Source organism: Oryctolagus cuniculus, chromosome 10 (genome assembly GCF_964237555.1).
Source record: "Oryctolagus cuniculus chromosome 10, mOryCun1.1, whole genome shotgun sequence".
NCBI classification, from domain to species: Eukaryota; Metazoa; Chordata; class Mammalia; order Lagomorpha; family Leporidae; genus Oryctolagus; species Oryctolagus cuniculus.
In genome coordinates, this window is record NC_091441.1 from 75,821,791 (window position 1) to 75,843,219 (window position 21,429).

At 50.7% G+C, this 21,429-nt stretch overlaps 1 protein-coding gene across 3 annotated transcripts in view; it reads left to right on the top strand.

Moving 5' to 3' along the window:
- Positions 1-21,429, top strand: part of PDZRN3 (PDZ domain containing ring finger 3) — a 252,081-nt gene that overhangs the window by 180,413 nt on the left and 50,239 nt on the right. Inside the window, exon 1 of one of the 3 annotated variants that reach the window (XM_017343969.3) lies at positions 16,539-16,937. The exons of the other annotated variants lie outside the window; for them this stretch is intronic. Within the exon in view, the coding sequence (XP_017199458.1) occupies positions 16,668-16,937 (270 nt within the window). The 5' untranslated portion in view covers positions 16,539-16,667. Of the gene's footprint in view, positions 1-16,538; positions 16,938-21,429 lie in introns of those variants that run through there. 3 annotated transcript variants of the gene reach the window in all.

Here is a 21,429-nt window from a genome sequence, read left to right on the forward strand (position 1 = left end):
GCCTCCCATGGACCCTTGCCGTCCTTACCACCCTCCAGGGGGAGCTACTCAGAGTTTGTCTTGTGCAACTGTTGGCGGCCAGAGTGTGGGTTGGGATTAGACACCATGGAGGGGCTGGTTTTGCTTTTGGAGCCAATTGCCTAAGAAACCTTTTTTATTTTTCAATCAGTGGACATCACTGTAAGGAAAGGACTAGATTCTTTTGTAGTCTATGCGAGATAAAGAAAAGCCCAGGTGGCCACATTGCGACAGTTTAGCTAAGTGACTGATTCTAGCCTGTTTTGATTAAATTACATATTCAGTTATTTTTGTTTGAAATTAAAGGCTTGATTCTATTACCGAATGCTGTGTAATTTTACACATGTCGTTCACTTAGTTAACAATGAGACATGGAGCATGATTAACAATGTGGCTGCCAGTGGAAAGCAAAATAATTATTTTTTCAATATACAAGTCCTCATCATGATTCAGAAATCAATATGCACCCGTGGAGGATTTGCACTCCCTGTGGGTTACAGACTTCGGGTGGCCTCTCCTCATTTCCCTATGAATGGAAAACCAGGAGCCTTTGCTTTGCCAGGCCGGGTTTTTATTTGTCTCTCTCTTTTTAAAGACCGATGTTTAACTACAACCACTGGGACCTAAATCAGAGCATCTAGTGCCCAAATATGAATATTAATCAGATGCCAGGCCATGGAGTTCCTCGCCGAGTTTGACAGTTTAAAGGATCAGTTAGTTAATTAGGAGATGACACGGCACGCCAGGTCCCAGGGCTCTGTCCTGCCTTCCGTCTCTTCTTTTCATTTTCCTTTTTGACAAGTTGGATTACATCATTACTTGTAGTTTCACTTGTTAGCCCCACCATGAAATGAGAATATGTTAAGCTTTAATTATCCGTGATTTCTCTGCCCGTCTCTGCAAAGACCAGCCTGAAATGAAACTCAAAGAAACATAGAAGAACTGGAGGTTCAAAGGCCTGTGGAAATCAGCCACACCGCCTTGCCGTGTGAAGGCAATGCTTTTGAATAGCACTGGAAGCTGAGCTGGGCAGACGTGGTGATGGTCGTACAGATAAAGCTGCCTGTTCTGACTTTCGTGCCCCGTCTGTGGACATACCGCATCGGCTGTATTCATGGCTGTATTCATTGCGGCCATCTGGGAAGTGAACCAGTGGATGGAAGGTCTCTGTCTGTCTTTCCCTTTCTCTCTGGAACTCTGATTTTCAAATAAATAAGTAAATCTTTTTTAAAAATCTATAATCTACTCTCATTAATCTTTATGAGAGTTTTGTGTGATTGAAAGAGTAAACAGTAACAGAAAGAACCATGCCAAGTCACTAGGTCACAGGCTAAAGAGGCTGAGCTGGGATTTGCCATGAGGCCGGCTGACCCCAGAACCCCTCACTCTACAGAGTCTCACATGGGTGATGAGAGAAAGGAGTGTTTTGGATGTCACAGGGCACATTTTAAAAGATTTGTGTGTTTGTTTATTGGAAAGGCAGAGTGACAGAGAAAAAGAATCTTCCATCCACTGGTTCACTCCCCCACAGATGGGGCTGAGCCAGGCTGAAGCCAGGAGCCAGGAACTCCATCTGGGTCTCCTACTATACGGAAGGATCCCAAGTGCTCAGGCCATCATGCTGCCTTCAGATGCCCATGGATTGGAAGTGGAGCAACCAGGAGAGCTGGATTGCAAATGGAGAAGCCGGGACTAGAACAGACACTCAGATGTGGGATGCCAGCATCCCAAGCCACAGCTTAACAAGCCATGCCACAAGGCCAGTCCATCAGAGAATATTTCTTCTTTTTTTTTAAGAATTATTTTATTTATTTGGAAGAGTTAGAGAGCGAGAGCGAGAACGAGAGCGAGAGGTCTTCCATTCCACTGGTTCACACCCCAAATGACTGCAATGGCCAGAGCTGTGCACATCCAAAGCCGGGAGCCAGGAGCTTCTTCCGGGTCTCCCAGGCAGGTGCAGGGGCCCAAGGACTTGGGCCATCTTCTACTGCTTTCCCAGGCTGTAGCAGAGAGCTGGATTGGAAGAGGAGCAGCTGAGACTCAAACCATCGCCCATATGGGATGCTGGCACTGCAGGCTGGGGCTTAAACCCACTGTACCACAGCACTGGCCCCCAGAGAACATTTCTAACAAGCTGCACTCCTGTAGACAGTACACACAGAAAGAAGGAAGGCTAGAAGGAGAAAACCAATACCCCTGAGAGGTACTGTGCTGAGTACTGAAAGGCAGTGATAGGATGTATCCACCTGCATGTAGAAGGCAGCAGGGGGCGAAAGGAGCCAACGTGGAGATGAGGACCACAGACCGGGATGACCAGGGAGGGACTAAGAAGCAATGGGTCATGAGCAGGAGCAGATGTTCTAGTGGGAAGTCAAAGAATGTGCTGACATTGGGGAAAATTGACTTTGACCTAGCATCCAGAAGGCTGGGACCACATCTCAGGTCTGACCCTAAGCATCAGGGCTCCCTCTGCTGCCGTCTTTTTGGACCACAATTGCTTTATCTCCAAAGACGGTGCATGATCACGGCGCTCTTGCTTAGATAGTTTGCATCAGCAGGCTCTTGGTTGTGACTTCAAGAAGTTGTTATGACCTTAGACGGGTTAGTTTCAGTAGAGTATGTTTGGCCATGGGGGAAGGGCTGGGGATAAGACAAACCAAACCGCATGGGTTGAGGTGGAAAAGAAGAGACGCTGAGTGCAGACTATTCAATCAAGAAACACAGCAGTGAACGAAGGAGGGATAGATTGGGGCTGGCAGATGTGAGTCTGTAGAATGTCTCTAGAAACATCTGCAGGCCCCGGGAGGGAGAAGAAGAGCAGCAGGAGGCTCACGCAGGCAGCAGCCGAGGAGGGCCGCCGCCAGGGACATGCAGACCTGCCGCAGAGGTCTCTGACTCCTGTGAACTGGGGGGAGCCGGGCAGTGGAAGGGAGGAGAGGGCAAGCTTTGGCCCATTAATTAGGGCACAGACTTTGCTTCTCCATCAGTGGAAGTCATCTGGAGAGAGGAGTTAGCAGACAAAGTATATGGGTTGCAAAATAACCTGTGTATTTTCAAGAGGTCAGCAAGAAGCAGAGGGAAGACAGCTCCCATGGATCTGAGCTGGTCAGGATTGTTTCCATTGCTGTTCTGTCGCTATCATCAGACCAGAGAGGGCAGGAGCTGGGGGTCATCTCATCTCTGGCATTGCCAAGATGGGGAACATAGAATGCACACATCAAGAAGGCAACTCAGGGGCGGTGTTTAGCCTGGGGGTTATGCCACCTGTTAAAACTCACATCTTAGATCACAGTGCTGGAACCCATCCTGACTCCAGCTTCCTACTAATGCCAAGCCCGGGGAGGCAGCAGAGGAGAGCCAAGTATTTGAGTCTCTGCCACTCGCATAGGAGACCTGGATCAAGTTCCCAGCTCCCAAGTCCCAGCTGTCGACCTCCATCCATCAGCTCCCAGCTATTACAGGCATTTGGGGAGTGACGCACTGGACGGCAGCTCTCAAAGAAATTTTTAAGAGAGTGCAACTCAAACTTAGTGAAAGCCTGCCTTCTTGGTGTGATACAACTTCGTAGTTCAAAAAAGAGCTTGAGGGGCTGGCACTGTGGTATAGTTGATAAAGCCACCACCTGCAGTGCCAGCATCCCATATAAGCACTGGTTCAAGTCCCACTGCTCCATTTCCCGATCCGGCTCTCTGCTATGGCCTGGGAAAGCAGTAGAAGATGGCCCAAGTGCTTGGGCCCCTGCACCTACATGGGAGACCGGGAAGAAGCTCCTGGCTCCTGGCTTCAGATCGGTGCAGCTCCAGCCATTGTGGCCAACTGGGGAGTGAACCATCGGATGGAAGACTTCACTCTCTCTCTCTGCCTCTCCTTCTCTCTCTGTGTAACTCTGACTGTCAAATAAATAAATAAATCTTTAAAAGAATTTTTAAAAAAGAGTTTGCACAGAAAAGTGCTCAGTTCTTCATTCTTCTGTTTCTCTGGCTTGGGAAAGTTTCATGTCACCAACAGTCTATTTAAACTCTCTCCAGCTTCACGGGGCCATGTACATGTAGCAGACAAATGCTTGTGCAGAGTCAGGTAAACAAGGTAGTGTTGTGCATATAAAACACACATTTTACCTTATGAACATGATACATACACATCTGTTACAAATATGTTTTAATATACATTGATTGTTTTGAAAACCCTTAGATGATGGGCAGTAATTCCTTTAGGGTTTTTTTTTTTTCCTCCTCCCAATGAAGCTACCAGCAAATGAATTTTCTAAGGTCCTTATTAGACAAAATATGTATTTGGCCATTCTGCTAGGCCTCAGCATTTCATCTCTTTCATGTCCCCAGTCCAGGAGATGCCAGTGGCAAGTACTATCTGTCTGCATGCACACAAGACGATCAGTGGTCAGCAGGTGTGGTGGGTGAGTGGAGGCGACGTGTGGCTTGGTCCAGCAGAACTTTGAAAGGGCACCCACTAGCCACCTCTTCATGTGTCTTGGTTCCTTGCTTTGTAATAGAATGCCTTGCCCCATGTGGGTCTTGGCAGGTGGACATAGACAATGCAAGCAACAGTCAGTGCACTGATGGGGACACCCTACGCCACCACACAAGGTGTAAAATGAAATAAGCTGTTCGTGGTCCTCAGATGCATGGTGGAACAGAAGAGATGCTTGAGGAAGAGCCGTGTGACTGGTATGGATGCTGAAGGGTACAAAGTGTAGACAGTGTTTTCAGCGCACCCACGTAGCAGGCAGCGCACCCCGTGGGTGGATCACCAGAATGGAAGGTGTTGAGGTCAAGGCGTCAGAACGTTTGCACGCACCTTAATGGGTTTTACACCTTTGTCTCTCTCTGATATTACTGTTTCACTTCAGCAAGCCCACTAATATCAGATATATCCTATCAGGGACTATTTTAAATCATTTCAATTTTCCCTGCCCCTGGGCTGTGGCCGTAAGACCAGAATCCCAAGCTGGTGCATTGCGGGTGATGTAGTGCTTTGCTTTCCCCCATTTATAGTGGAGGGAACTTTATTAGCTTTTGGACACACATGTATCAGTTTTAAAGATTAAGTACATTGTCAATAGTTCTTCCTCTGCTCTCAAGTATATCGAGTTGTTATATTTTCCCAGAGAATGTTTAAAAAAAATTAGTATTGCCATTTGTGGAAGCATTTTTCTCTTAAAACAAACCATTGGTCATAATGGTGTTTACTTACTTATTCTCTGAAGTGCTGTTTTATATCGAAAGTAAAGCCAGGATAGAAGCTTGATAAGTAATTTCAGACTTGATAGCACATGCACCTTACAGATACAAGTGAATTATGAACCCTCACTTTGCAATGTGTTTCCCCCCAAGTAAGTCTCCTCTTTGAGACTACTCTATCTTCTGATGATTTTAAAATATTGAACCATCTGCTGTTTGGTGCGGCAGTCATCCACCTGTGTCATGCTTCCCCTACCTTTCAAATTCCTTCAGATGGGGGACAGCCAAGGAGCCCATGACTCAATTATGGGCTGTTGGAAGGCATGAGCCACTGTTGGAAGGGGCACACCGTGAATCCCAGAGTCTGCCACAATCGGAAGAGGAAAGCTGCCAAAAGGTACATGTTGGCTCTGGGGCAACCAAAGAAGATGCCACGTGATTGGCCAACGGGGACGCCAGCTCTCCCTGCCCCTACTCCAGCACCGCCCTCTCACCGATGTATACCCTCCCCCTTACACCAATCACAGGCCCCTGCTTCCTGGAGCATCACTTCTGTCCTGTCACTCGTTTGCATGGAAGAGCATAGCCCTGGCCTGCACCACCTTCTCTTAATCGAGAAGTTGTTCCGTGCGGCTCCAGCATGGATTGCTTCTGACTATATCCAAATGCCCCCATCTTGCAATCTCAGATTGTGCTTGCTCCACCAAAACCCGTGGCCCCTGCAGAACTCTGCTGTCATGATCTCACAGGGGGAGGGGAGAAACGTTCTTCGCTCTCCTCCACCTCCGCTCCCTGCAGCCCCGGTTGCGGGTTGCGCTTTGCCGCTGAGTCCTGTTTTCCAGAAGGAGTAGGAAGCTCCTTGAGCTCAGAAGGTCTCACACATCGGCTGTGTGCCTCGGCTGGGACAGTGTGTAACAGAGACGCTCCGGAAGTCCTTCTGCTCATTATGTGACACTAGCTACTGGCCATGAAGTCTGATGGGGATGCTGTCTGTAGGAGTTTGAAGGGGAGAAGAGCCTGGCTGCGGTCACCATTCTATCCCAGTCACTTAGCATAATGTTTGCCGGCTTGAATTCAGTGGTTGGGAGGACAGATGGACGTGCCCTCCAGAAGTTGGCGCCATGCAGAGAGGAGCACGTGGGAGTTAGAGCTCAATGCTGAGGGGTTGCAAACCGGGCTTGGCTGCAAGATGCATGGGATGCGAAGGATGGAATTCCTGATTTGGGCAACAGGGGCATTGAGGGGCAGGGGGATACTGCAGTTAGAGCTAGCAGCCCAGTGGAGTAAGGGGGGGGGGCGTGCATCACAAAGCAGACCCAAGCCCGGGAGGCTTTCAGGGGCACAGACGGGGAAGACTGGCAAGGCAGGTTGGGGAGAGGTCGTGGGGGAGGTTGAAACTCAGGGCCAAGTGGACGTTTGTCACAAACACGTTACACATGGCAGGATATCAGAATTACGTGTTATGGGGATGGAATCTCTTTTTGCTTTGAAATCCATGTGGCTGTTTTCATAGTCTTTAAAAAAAAAAAAAAACATGGCAAATGATATTGATTTTCCGTTGACTGCAGGGGTTTGATTTTATTTCAAAAATACACTTCAGTAGAACCAAGTGAGTCGCTTACAAGAAAACCATCAAGTTCAAGTAGTTGAGGCCATAGGTGGATGCAAATGACACAGTTCGCTCTTGGGGGAAGTTGGCAAAGCACAAACGCAGACTGGGGATGGGGAAGCGGGGAGGGCTCACCCAGAAGTCGCTGAGGATGCAGGAGAGGGACTAAGGGATTGCTGGAGTTCAGCAGCCATCAGTGAATCCAGCCAGGGCAGCTCTGGTGCTGTGGTGGCCGCAGGGCACAGGGCAGGACAGCCGCCCAGGAGGGCACCCATTGTTGTGTCTTGTTTATCCGTAAACAGTGTCATCTGGCTGGCGCTGGCATGGGTGGTTACTAATAGGGAGGCCTGAACAAATAAGTGGGAGGCATGAGACAAGGCTTTTTCTTTCCAGCCCTAGCCCTGTCACCGCCTGCTGCAGTCCACCCACCACGCCTGGGCCAGTGACGGGGCGAGCCTGGGAGCAGCCCGATTCCCACACCCCCTCCTGAAGTGAGCTCACCTGAGACGCATCCTTCCTCCAGGCGGGAGGAGTGGGGGGCGGGGGGGTGGAGGCCAGCCTGCAGTCGCTCCACCTGTGTCTTACACAAGGTGCTTATCCTTTTGGATTGTAACCTGTGCACACTGGTGTCCAGTTTCACTGGCCAGGGAGGAGGCCTGGGAAGGGCCAGGAGGAATGGGGACCACGTGTCCGTCTCCAGGGGCAGCTTTGCTCTGCTCCCGCTCCTGTACATCCCAAGGGATTGCAAGGCCCTGTGGGGCCAGATCTTAGGAATTTATCAAATGATACCTTTAAAACAGTGACAGCTGCTAGTTTTTGCTTTTATTTATTATTTTTCCCCATCTCCTCAGAGTTTCTTACCCTCTCAGAGAGCTGCTGGTTTTTGAATGTTCCTGCTTTTTTGAATTAGCACCGGATTCAGAATTATGAAAATGCTGTGCTGGCCCAGCACCTGGTTTGCAAACACTTAGTTCTTTTTTAACTCAATGACGTGAGGTCACATCTCCCCGAAGCTCCTGTAAGATTCAGGGTCTTCTTAACGTTCCTCCACCCTCCGCCATGCTGTTCTGGAGATGTCTCCGCATCGTGATAACACGGAGGTGCTATTCCATGCGTCCTCCTGGCTCGGATTCTGAGTTTTCTTTATCTTGCCAGTATCTCTGCTTCTCTGTGCCCTCACAGCTAAGCCTAGTCCAAGCCATTTGGGACTTTATGGAAAATTATTTATTTATTTGAAAGGGGAGAGAGAGAGAGAAGGAGAGAGTGTCCAACGGATGGTTCAGTCTCCAAATGCCTTCAACAGCTGGGGCTGGGCTGAAGTTGGGAGATTGGAACCCAGTCCAGGTCTCCTACCTAGGTGCTAGTAACCCAACTACTTGAGCCATCACCATTGCCTCCCAGGGTCTGCATTTATAGGTTGCTGGAATCGGGAACAGAGCCGAGTGTATAACCCAGGCACTCTGATGTAGAACACAGGGGTCCCCAAGTACTGGGTCATACACCCGCCATCTCATCCAGGACTTTGAAGGACGTGTATGCCCCCATATGAATCCCCGCACACCCCACCCTGACACGGGTCTCTGTAGCCTTCCCCTCCCCCACTGCCTGCCTGGTGCACAGGTCTCCTCTCCTCCACCTGCCCAGCCTGGACCCCAGTACCGCCTCTCCTTTCCAACTCTTGACTGGATCCTCGCTTCTGCCCATGGGAACAGGTCCATGAGGTTCCCTCAGGCCTCTGATAAACCCCCAGGGTGGCCAGCAGCCTGGCCAGAGTCACTGAGCCACCGTGTCCATGGCCCATACACGCACTGTTCAGCATGACAACTTTGATGGGCACAGAGACACTTCATAGCCCCCAGACTCAGCCGGCACCAAAGGCCGGGTTGTTGGGTGAGGGGAAAATCCAACCCAGACATCAGAGATGCCACAAGCCAGATGCTGGGCTGCCCAGGTATTGGGCAGCCACATGTGGATCCCATTCTCTCCTTCTCTGGCTCCTGCCGTTTCCTGGCAAGAAGCAGGTGGCTTGCAGGCACATCACTCCTTCTGAGCTCTGAGGCCTAACTTGCTTTGTGGGTCCACAATTCCTGTCTCACCCTTTCCAGTTGTAGGCTGGGTGCTGTCTGGCAAGTTGCTTTGCCTCTCTGATACTCAGCTTCCTCCTGTGTAAAATGGGTATAAGAGGGGACACTCCTCATCTTTTTTTTTAAATTTTGAAGATTTGATTTATTTATTCAAGAGACAGAGAGAGGGAGGGGTAGAGAGAGAGAGAGAGAGAGAGAGATCTTCCGCCTGCTGCTTCACTCCACAAATGGCTGAAATGGCTGGAACTGGGCTGATCTGAAGCCAGGAGCTTATTCCAGGTCTCCCTTGCGGGTGCAGGTGCCTAAGCACTTGAGCCATCTTCTACTACTTTCCCAGGCCATAGCAGAGAGCTGGATCAGAAGAGGAGCCGCCTGGACTCGAACTGGTGCCCATATGGGATGCCAGTGCCGCAGGCAAAGGCTTGGCCTGCTACGCCACAGCACTGGCCCCACACTCCCTCCTCTTACCATCAGAGAGGCTCAGTCTTGCATAGTCACACTGGCAAATGCTGCTGATTCATGGGCCAGATCCAGTTTCATACGGCTTGCCCTTGAAGAATTGTGGGTGCGGTGGAAGTACTTATCTAATAGTCTCAGTTTTGCCTCTTGGCACACAGGGTGTAAGATATTGACTGCCTGGTGCCTTATGTGACAAAGGCCACAACTCCTGCACTAGAATGTACTGGAAGAACTTTTGGGTCCCTGGGTTTGTCGGTTTTCCTTTGGTTCTTTGCACACCTGTAGACTGTGTTCCAAGCCCATCTGCAGGTCGTCTCTCTCCCACAACCCCAGGGAACACGGGAGCCCAGGTTCCCAAGCAGCTGTCACCCCCCACCCTCCCCCCAGCTCTCTGTGACTGTTCCAGGACAGTGGGCTCAGCTGAGTAGTGAAGCCCCAGGCGAATTCGCTTGCCAGAGCCCACATGGCGCCCCCTGTCTAGGTGAAAAGCTCATACGTGGTCATTCCACCAAGGGTCCTTTGAGGGCTGGGTGTTGTGCTCCGCGTTGAGAAAGCCACAGGTCAGGAATCCCACTCCCAAATAGAGTCCAGGATCTGGACACACTCAGTCGTCGCATCTGGGTCCCCTGGGGGTGAAGCCTCCCACAGACAGGGGTGTCCCCAAGGCTCTGAGCCCTTCCAGAACGCTTGGATTTGTGGTGGAAGTCCAGGCCCCCGTCTTCTGTTCTCCCCATCACTGGTCCCTGCTGCTCTTGCTGCCGTCTGCCCGGCTGTCTGCTCCGTGGCACCTACCCCCGCACACACACACCTGCCCATATGTGATGTGCAGCGGGCAGCCTCTGCCCTGAGCCTACAGGCTGTGCCGATTCAAGTGCAAACACTGGCCGGCCGGGCAGGACGTCCATCAGGTCCCTGGATCCCAGGGAAAATGCCCTCAAGACAGCAGCACCTCCATCATTTTGGCAAAGAGAAAATATCCTTTCATTTTAAAAACCAAGATGTAGGTTTATATAGCTTTTCAGAAACCGAATCATACTCAACATTGCTGTTATATATCTTTCCAGCTCAGCTGCCCTTGTGTGTGTGTGTGTGTGTGTGTTCTGATGTTTCTGCTTTTGCCTTCTTTGCTCTAATAACTCAGTTTTCGTGGGAAACACACTTGGCTTTCTGGCCAGCTCTAGCTCTTTGTTCCAGAACCAGGGGCCATTCATGGAATGTGGCTTAGAGCTGTTGAAAAGTCGCCTTGACAATGCCAATCGTTAAATTCAAGTTACTAAACCATGTCCTCAAAGATTTGTAATCCTGAAGTCCTGCCCTTGGCTACTGGAGAGGACCCATGGGTGCAATGTCCTAGCCAAGGTGGAAAACATGCTTTCACAGGCTCGTGGTCTGGAACCTTCTTGTGGGGGCAGATGCCTTTGTCCATGCTGGACACTGCTGTCTACTTGGTCACCACTGCATGCATCCCCAGCGCCCAGAGCAGCCCCTGGGGCAGAGTCGCCCCCGGTCAGTCTCTCACGTGGACTCCATCCACCTGATGCATCTCCAAGGAGCAAGTTGGCAGCCTCAGTGGCCGAATGAGGCCTGGATCTGGCACAGATTGGCCCTCCACAGGGAGGAACAGAGGGATGCAGGCACAAAATGACCCCTGGGACAGAGCAGGTGACAGCTTTTACACTTATTTAGCACCCTGTGTTGTGGGGCAGCAGTTTAATCTCCTGCTGCGTGCACCTTGACGTCCAATATTTGAGTGAGGGTTTGGGTCCCAGCTGCTCTGCTTCTACTCCATCTCCCTGCTAACGCACCTGGGAGGGCAGGAGATGATGGCTCAAGTGCTTGGGCCCCCATACCCACATGCGAGACCCGGAGGGGTTTCGTGGTTCCTAGTTTCGGGCTGTCACAGCCCTGGCTGTTGCAGCCATTTGGGGAGTAAACCAGTAAATAAAAGATCTGTATATGTGGAAGGTGGATGTTTGGGTGTGTCCTTCTCTCCGACACTCTGCCCTTCAAATAAATAAAATAAATATGTAAAAGTTATTTACTCAAGAGGCTTAGAGTGAGAGAGAAAAAGACAAAGTAAATTCTCATTCACTGCTTCACTCCCCCAAGTGCCCACAATGGCCAAGTTCAAACCAGGAACTCAATTCAGGTCCGCAATGTGGGCAGCAAGGACCCAGCTTGGAGCCATGACCGCTGCCTCTCAGGGTGTGCAGTAGCAGGAAGATGGAACCAAGAACTGCACCTGGCACTTGACCCCAGGCACTCCAATACAGGATACAGAAGGTGATATGTCAGGGGCATGTTCAAGGTGGAGGACTTGGGTGCTCCAGGCACCGAAAAGGTGGCTCCCATGACTGGCTGGTGCCTCCACAGGCCCTCCCACCGCCGCAGAGCCCTGTGTCCCTCCTCAGGCCCCCGCCGTCCCACTTCTTTTTGACCTGACTCTTTCCCCCAAGTCCACCTGGCCCGATGGGACGTTTGTCATTTGGTGAGACCCATGCTCATTGTCCACTGGGGAAAACAAGGTCGTGTTTCAGGTGTCAGACACGGAGGTCGCTTGGTGTGCTCCAGACAGTCACCTGCTCCAGAGAGCTTGCTCAGCACTCTGGCGAGGGCAAGTTCGTGTTCACGTGGACATCTGCTGACGCCTTGCAGCAGCCCTGTCGACTCACAGGAGCCCAAGAGCAATTACTAAGTGTGCTCCCTGGGCACAGCAAGCCTTCCCATGTGCTCGTCTTACTGACCCTTCTTTGCATTTTATTTTAAATTCCCACAGAGGCAGGAAGAGGCAGGTGTCTGATGGAGCAGAGCCTCCCCCGAGAAGGGTGCCTTGTGCTCTGGGGAGCTTCTGAGGCACTTTTTCGATGATGTGATTACTAACTTGGAAAAGATGTTAAGCCTCTTGGCCAAACAGTGTGTGCCTTGTGTGGCCGGTAGTCCGCCATCGGTCCTGGGACAGCTGCTCTCTCAAAAGCACTGCTGTGGTCAGTAGCTTGCTGTCCCTGGCAGGCTTCTCTGCCCTCACACTGCCGCCTGGACTAGTGTCCCAGATGGCACAGGATGTGTCCTGGTGTAGGCAGACCCCCTAGCTCCTCCTGTGTCTGTCTGGTATACACTCTACAAGCGTCTTTTTTTTAAAAAAAAGATTTATTTATTTATTTGAAAGTCAGTTACACAGAGAGAAGGAGAGGCAGAGATAGAGAGAGAAAGAGAGAGAGATAGAGAGGTCTTCCATCCGCTGGTTCACTCCCCAAATGACCACAACAGCCAGAGCTGAGCTGATCTGAAACCAGGAGCCAGGAGCTTCCACCAAGTCTCCCACGCGGAAGCAGAGGCCTAAGGACTTGGGTCACCCTCTACTGATTTCCCAGGCCATAGCAGAGAGCTGGATAGGAAGTGGAGTAGCCGGGCCTTGAACCAGCTCCCATACGGGATGCTGGCACCGCAGGCAGCGGCTCAACCCACTATGCCACAGTGCTGGCCCCTGCAAGCATTATTTTGAAGATGAAACTGGACTCTACATGGGCCAAGTGGCTTCCCCAAGTAATGGATACCTTGAATGCACATCACCACGGTGTGAAGTCTGGTTTTAGGCATCACAGTGCATGCGTGTTCTGCCTTGTTGATTCCCAAGAACTCAGATTAACCACCAGAATGGAAAACCAGCAATGAGTTGAATTTGTCTGAGGGTCGCCTCCATGCTTCTTCCCAGCCCCTGGCGTGGGGCTCTTGGATGCATGCCTCGTTGGGGTGCTCCTTGGAAGGCAGTAGCATGGCCCCGGGCAACCACGGGGTTCCTGAGCGTTTGTTTCCAGGAACCTGCAAGGCCCAAACCATTTCTATAACAGGATCAAGATGTTCTTTCCCTCTTCCACACTCGTTCTTTCAGTTGGAGACAGGACAGGGGAGAATCCAGGAGGTCACACAATTGAGGCATTGAATGCAGGAGCAACTGTGAGAACCCAGCTGTCTTCAATTCCACCAGCCATTAAAGCCCCTCGGGAAAATGTCAGATAATGTCCCTCTCCACGCATTTTTTGGAAAAAATAGTCATCTCATACAAACATCGCTGATGTGAATAGTGTTGGGTTTGCTGTTGCTGTTGGAAAATGAATTACTGAAGAAGTATTTTTGCATTTCTGATGGTTTCTAATATGGTTAACGGTAGATATTGACAGATACAGCCCACATAAACAGCAGCCCATCGCTGTGCTCAATTTCTAAGAATGTAAAGGATTCTTAAGACCAAAAAGTTTGAGAGCCATCACTTTGAAATACACAGCAATATACAATAGAATGGTACTTCGGAAATGTTCATGGAAAATAAAATGAAAAAATAACTTCGATTTTCTGAAAAAAAATTTTGAAATCTGTGCATACAAGAGAGCTTGAAAAAGTTCAAGGATTTAAAGGCACTAAGTTATAGTCCCTGGCAGTAAGAGATTCTGGGGTTGCACAGTAGGGTGGCTATAGATAATGAGTGCTCATTTCCATATATAAAAAGAAGATAGGATTTTGAATATTGTCACCATAAAGCAATGTTAAGTGTTTGAGGACATATATTTACCCTGATTAGACATTACACAGTGTACTTACATATACAGAGAAGCATCATACCTCATAAATACGTATCATTTTTATGTCAGTTAAAAAGTTTTAAACTTAGGAAAAAATTAATGTATTGCATCCTACACATGGGATGCCTTTGAAACTGTGCAATACACAGTGGCATTCTGAAAACTCCGCCGAAAATGTACATGATGAAGAAGCTATGCATGGATTTCAAAACCTTTTGCCGCAAGATCAACTTACCATTTATATCTATTGTCCGTGAACTTTTTGCAGTGCCTGCCTTTAATTCTCCCAGCTTGTTACTGAGATCTGAAAATTTTCTATCGAAGAGTGAAAGGATTTCCATGGTTCCTAACCACCTCCTGTGGGCCTGGTTCTGCATTTATCTGGCAGAGAAAGGGGACCCACTGTGAAACTGTAAAACGGTGCAAGAAGGAAACAATGCAACAGCCTGAGAGCCAGCTGTGACTGGCAGCCCATCCTTTCTGGGGACATTCTTGCCAGCCTATGCTGTAATTGATGGGCTTCCCCCCTAAAGTGTGTTTGCTGAGCACCTATGGAGGTGTAAGCTGCTGCAGATTCAGAGTCCCCGCTGAAACCCCTGGGCAAGGAGGCAGTCACCCAGGGAGGGTGTATGAACAGGGTTGTGGCTGAAGTGCAGTGTGGCGCCACAGGCAGTAAGCAGCACTCCAGGGTATAGTGTTCGGGAGGCTCGGAAAGGAAATTCACCCCAGAGACCTTGCTGGGGCTTTTCTCAGGAGGCTGCCTTGGAGCTGCAAAGGGGGTGTGGGGTGGATGAGGAAGGGAGGGGGGAGGGCCCTCGGAGCAGGTGCACCTGCAAACTCTGAAGTGCCTCAGAGGAGGAGAGATGAAGCCCGGCGGGGGTGTGGCGAGCCCTGGAGCAGCTGGGAGGTCAAACGCATGGGGAAATCCATGGGCAAGCACCAGATTTTACCTGGCACCCGGGGGCCCTAGTGTCAAATCGGGTGGGGTAGCAAAATGATGCCATTGGTGCTTTCTGAAGCCCAGCCTGGTGGCTGCTACAAATGGACTGCAGGAGGGAGGCGGCTCGTGAGCAGGCAGGAGCGAGCGGGGCAGAGCAGGAGGCAGGAGGCGTGAATGCCATCCTGGTGAGGACTGATGATGTGGCCGCGTCGGGTCGCCAAGGCAGCAGGGCACAGGTCTGGTGTCCAATCTGCCGAGGAGCAGAGCAAACCTACAGATGGGCTGGGGCGCAGGGAGGGCCACCGCTGTGTTACTGGAGCAGCCCTTGCTTTCTCTGAGCTCGCCAAGGTGGTTGGTGTCAGACCCATTGTGCTGAGATCCGGAAGCGGAGGTGCCAGTGGCTTGCTGGAGGCTCTCTGGCTGTTTCTGGCATCAGAGCCAGGCAGTGGCGGTGGCGGCGGTGGCAGCAGTGGCTGCACCTCCATCAGTGGCTCTCTTTGCCCAGGCTATGTTTTCGCTTCCTTCTCCCACTCGTGCAAGTCCAGGCTGTTCACCGATTCCCCCCTGCACCCCGTATCACCACGCCTCATCTTCCGGGGCTGAGAAATGGGCCCAGCTGCGTGTGCTGGCCGCGAGCCCAGGCGGGATTTTATTGGGGTTGGTTTACTCACGTCTCAGGTGTGTCTGGGCTCCCGGAGAAAGGGAGCTTTCTTCTCCAGGCCCCCTGACACCTCCAGACAGGGGAACGTGGGAGTCTTCCCCAGACAGTTAAAGCTTTATCGAATGAAGGCTTCTGGGTGTAATTCTGAGAATTTGAAACATCAGCCATGAGGGTTGAGGAAAAAAGTAATGTGCATCGCGTTCAGGTGGGGGGGGGGGCGATGGCTTATAAACACACAAAGTTTTCTAAACAGCAGATGCAGCGCCCTGGGTGGGACACGGGCTACAGGGGAGACAGGAACCAGGGCAGCAGCTTTGGTGATGTCTGCACTCACCGTGGCTCCCGGCTTCCCTCACACCCAACGCAAGGCATGGCCACCCAGAACTGGGCAGAAAGAGGAGTGTCAGGGGCAGATCTGTAGTAACCAGGGGGACACAGCACACCCCTGGCCACTTCTCTCCCTCCCTTTGACAAATAACTTTCTGCTTTTGGAATAGAAAATGAGTTTTTGTAAAGATTCTTTGTAGGCTCACCTGTAAGGCAGCCTCTTTCCTGACATGCATGCCCACGGATCTCTCTTGCAATTTAAATTTTTTCCTATTTTATTCATATGCATAGCATTTGTCCTGCAACTTTGTAAAGCGCTAAATGTTATAGCAGCATTATTCAAAACATGTCCTTTCCATAAAATCCGTTTATACGCCATCATTATCTGCAGCATTAAATACATTTTATATCATCGGAAATTTTATGATATATTTAAAAATGAATTCCTACTTAGTGGAAATGCATTAGGGATTAGCCTAGGAGACCTGGCTAAAAATGCAGTCCTGTTTATTTTTAAGTGCCAGAAAATGGCTTGCAAAAATTGTGACTGTCTTTTATTATTCCCTACCACTGGAGCACTTGCTTGTTAATTAGAGAAATTTCAACTGTCATAGTGGGCAATTAGAGCTTCTGTATCATTGTCTGGTATGAATAGTCAATGAGAGCTGGTTAATATGCATGAGCAGCAGTATATATAGCGTGTGCATTGGACCACAATCCAGCTGCCAGAGTCACTCGGAGGCGGGAGCGGGGTGTGGGTGTGCGTGTGTGTGTGTGTGTGTGCCTGCGTATGCATGCTGCGGGGGAAGGAAGGCAAGCGTGGAAGGGGGAGAGAGTTGTTTTCCAGCCTGGGAGAGCGACGCCGCCGTGCAGCCTTGCCGCCGCCTGGCGCACCTGAGGCTCTCCGAGGACGTCTCCCATGCCTGCCCTGTAAGGGGGCTGCTTTTCCCGGGTGCTGGCGAGTCCTGAAGCCCTCCTTTGCCTTGTCTCTAAACATGGGATGCAGTTTGTGCAGCCTGCAGAAGCAAGAGGAACAGTACAAATTACTCTATGAAGTTTGTCAGGTAACGCATTGCATTTTAAACGCTGTTGGCACGCACGGGCACTCCCCTGGCAGCATCCTGCCAGGGGAGGATGTGGGGGTTTTCTGCATGTTTCGTGTTCTGAGTGAGGCGGCTTGCCTGACTTTTCTGTGTCTTTCCTATTCATCCCCTTGCCTGCGGCACTCCGGTGCCCGTGTCGGAGAACGTTAGCGTAGCTGTCGGTGATCACTCGGGGTTCCTGTCACAGCACTGCTTGACAACTGACCTCCCTGCCGAGGGTGGGGCTGGAGGGGTCAGACAGTGGTCAGGCACCCTTTGAAAGCTGAGCGGGAGATGGGGGGATGATTAATGCCTGCAGGGTTTCATCTCTGTGTGCAAATAGTTAAAAGGCGCTCCTTGCGGGAGAGAGCGCAAGCCCTCTGCCGGCTTGGTGCTCTCAGCAACTTCTCGTAACGGGACATGTGGTTGCTGTTTGTGCTGAACACTGGCCGCGTCTGTACCTGTCTCTGCGATGGTGTTAAGGACGGCAAGAGCCAGGGACTTGGTCTTGGGTGCTGCCATCCACAACGGATGACTTCTTGTGTTTCTGTGTCGTCGCTAACAACATGGAATTTCAGCCGAGGTGAAGTGGGATACTGACGATGCACAATCCAGATAACTTGTCTTAGATCTGCGCTGAGCGTTTTTGTTGCAGGTTTGGATACCACTATTGACAAGCTCACTTGGCAGTTCAGCATTTTCCCCTTGTGTCATTCTAACTCCTTTACATTTTGCTTCAGTAATCAAAGACACAATCCTGCTAAGAAAGTTTGTGTTTTTTAAAATAAGCAAGCAGGTTGGAGAAAGAAAGTAGGAAACAAAAGGTCTGTGTTCCTTGACTGATAACAATAAACGGCAGATTAGTATCTATTTTTAAAGAGCAAGACTTAAAATGAAGAAATGTGATAGTTGACAGTTGGCTGTCATTTTTGCATCAGCCACCAGAGGGCGTGTGCCATCAAAGAGACCCAGTGAGACACAGAGCTGAGTTGGCCCGGTCTATGGACAAAACCTGCAATACAGTGACCCTGGGTGAATAACAGGGTGTGTGTGTGTGTGTGTGTGTGTGTGTGTGTCTGTGTGTGTGTGACTGCCTTCTGCACTGCGGCTTAAGGAAGGTCAAAACAAACTTTTTGCGACGTGAGTCCCCCTGTGTGCAAAAGGCACTTTATTTTACAAAAAAGACATCTTCACTGAGTTCTTTTTTTTTTTTTTTTTTTTTTTTTTTTTTTTTTTTTTGACAGGCAGAGTGGACAGTGAGAGAGAGAGACAGAGAGAGAAAGGTCTTCCTTTTGCCGTTGGTTCACCCTCCAATGGCCGCCGCTGCAGCCGGCGCACCGCGCTGATCCTGGCAGGAGCCAGGAGCCAGGTGCTTTTCCTGGTCTCCCATGGGGTGCAGGGCCCAAGCACCTGGGCCATCCTCCACTGCACTCCCTGGCCATAGCAGAGAGCTGGCCTGGAAGAGGGGCGACCGGGACAGAATCCGGCGCCCCAACCGGGACTAGAACCCGGTGTGCCGGCGCCGCAAGGTGGAGGATTAGCCTATTGAGCCACGGCGCCGGCGGTTTCACTGAGTTCTAAAAATCTGACCTGCAGCTTCAAACTCTGATAGATGTGTGTCCTTTCTTTTTATCTTTCCTTTAAAAAAATACTTTATTTTAGAGACAGAAAGACAGACACACACAGAGAAAGACATCTCCCATCTGCTGGTTTACTCCCCAGTGCCTGCAATGGTCAGGACTGGCTGAAGTCAGGAGCCAGGAGCTCAGTCCTGGTCTCCCATGGGAATGGAAGGGGCTCGAGGACCCAGGCCGTCACCTGCTGCCTCCCAGCAGGAAGCAGAGCCGGGACTTGAAACCAGGCACTCTGACATGGAATGTAAGCATCCCAAGGGGCGTCCACACTGCTACATCAAAAGAGCACCCTGTTCAAAACAGTCTGCAACATTTTGGAGCCTTAGGCAAAGTGCCGCTGCCACTGGCAGCCTGGCCTAGGTCCCTTGAGTGTGACGCTGCCGTGTGTTGGGATCCTGGGTTTGCTAGGCTATCCTGTGCGGTGGGGCTGAGCCTAGCATCCAGAGGTGAGACCAGCCCAAGAGCCGCTGTCACCGGAGCAAGGATCGTGTTGCAGCTTCCACTCTGCATGAAATAGCGCAGCACAGTGAACTGATGGGGAGTTTTAAAGACTCTCTGCTTTTTGCTTTTGTTTTTGTTTTTTGCCATTTTGCGTTTTATGACTTGACATCAGTGCTCGTCATTGTCATTATGGTGGATACATTTGTCACTGGCACCTCCAAAAAGGGACTCCGCCACCCCGGGGCCAATCTGGGTGACCGTATCTGTTGTCATTTGTGCATTCTCCCCGTCGTCCTCCCTACAACTGTCCCCAAAAGAGGGAGCCTGGATTCTGTTGGTTTGTTTTTCCCTAGGTGAATTTATGTGGAAATATTTCTGGCCAAAGCATCGTGTAGTAAATTGCTGATAAATGACTTCCATCTGGAATAGACTTTGTCAGCAAATTAGGAAGCCATGCAGATTTATTTTCAGGAAACTCAAACTACTTTTCGGACCCAATACCCTTGTGCCAACTAAGGAAAATCCCCCCTGTCTCTCCTATTCTTTGGGAGTCCTGAACCGTAGCATAAAGGAATTCACAAAACACTTGCAGGAATTAATAATTGCATTCTTGCCCTTATTATGCAAAGCCTTATTAGAGCAGAGAAATTAAGGTTTCCATAAATGACGGTTGCAGAAGGTCCGGTGCGTCTGGCTTCAGTAAGCCCTCGAACCAACAGCACAAAGAGGATCAAATATTCCAGGGCTCAGTCTTGATCCTTTCCCCATCCAGAGATAATTCAAAGAGATGCTCTTCATTAGGGCTGCTGCTAGCTGCCTACAGTTTCTTGCGGGGGCGGGGGGGCTGCTGTGAGCCTAATGATGCCAAACAATGGCTTTGCCTCTTGTTACACACATACCTTACTGTACCTTTAATCACATCAGAACAACAACAACAACCTGTGAAGTTGCCCAGCCACTAAAAGGCACTGCAAAGGGTAACAGATGCATCGGCGCCAGGCATCAGAAGATGCAGCCATGAACCGGGGGACAGTGGGGCAGTACTCAGGCCAAGGACAAGACAGGCCCTCCTTGCTCGCACACACACACACACACACACACACACACGTCCCGGGTTGGGTCACAAGTTCAGTTGAGTACAGCTGTCCTTGGTGCTTCTCTGATAAACTGTGCTATTCTGCGGGTGCATCAAGACAGAACCTGAGCCTGCCGAAAATTTCATTTGGCAGTTGCTTTGCCCTGCAGGAAACTTTAGCCTGTCTGAGTGCCCCTCAAGACTGAGATGTATGCACAGTTAAGGCAAAAGGCCAGGCGAAGGCGGGTCTCCTAGGAAGCTCCCTTAAGGATATGGAGGGGCAGAGCCCTCTCTCTACTTGGATAAATTCATTGGCACCAGGGTTCTTGTGTTCTGGGGGTAACAGCAGAGGGAGCCGCCCAGCTCCAGGGTTGTGGCTGGCCTCCAGCTAAGGGTGGTTGCTAGGGGACCAGGAGTGGGCAGAAGGGAACAGTGGTAGGGACAGGAAGGCTTTTGGCTCTGTGGGCTTGGTCCCTGTGACTCTCCTGCAGGCCAAGCACCAGCCCTGTCCCGCGCTGTGACCTCTCAGGACCCAGGGAAGGCCAGGCTGGGGATGCTGTGAGCAGGGTCCACAGACAGAGGCCCGGGGGAGGCAAGCAGTAGCACACTAGGCAGTAACAGCCACTCCTCCACCTCTGCAGAGTGCGGGCCTCAGCCTATTTGCTTAAGCCAACAGGGCAGTGATTCTGGTGGGACCCTAGGCTTTCAAGTCGAGACTGGGACTCACACGTTTCCCTGCGGTCTGCTCAGGATGACAGGAACAACATAGAAAATGACAGCCACGTGTATTAAGCCCAATACTGCTGACTGTGCTCTTACCACGGGCCGGCACTGCGCTAAGCGCTGACCATACTTTTTGCCACCAAGTGCCAGTGATGGCATGAAGAGAGAGGTGCGGTTGTTCCATTGCGAAGGTGAGGATGCCGGTACACGGAGGACTGATAAGTGGAGCTGACCGCCACGTCAGCACCACGGTCCCGAAGCCAAGGAGTTATTTTCTCGTAAAAATAATTTTTCAGCAATGGCAACAATGAAGTGACAAAATTTCGGGGGAATGCGTGGGTTTTTTTGAATTGCTTTTGCCTTCTGTGGCTGAAGATTCTTCATCTCTGAAGGTCCACGTGCTGCCGCCCCCTCCTTACGGGGCAGGGGGGTGCCCTCTGGTCCCTCGTGACAGGGGACAGAATCAAGGGCAAAGAGAAAGGAACTCGAGAGCAGCTCCGAGTTTCCATTAACTTCCCGGCAGCCTTCAGAAGGGGTAATGTGAGAAGGCTCCAGTCCTTTCGCCTCTCCTTGATAGCAGGCAATATGTGAGACTGACGTG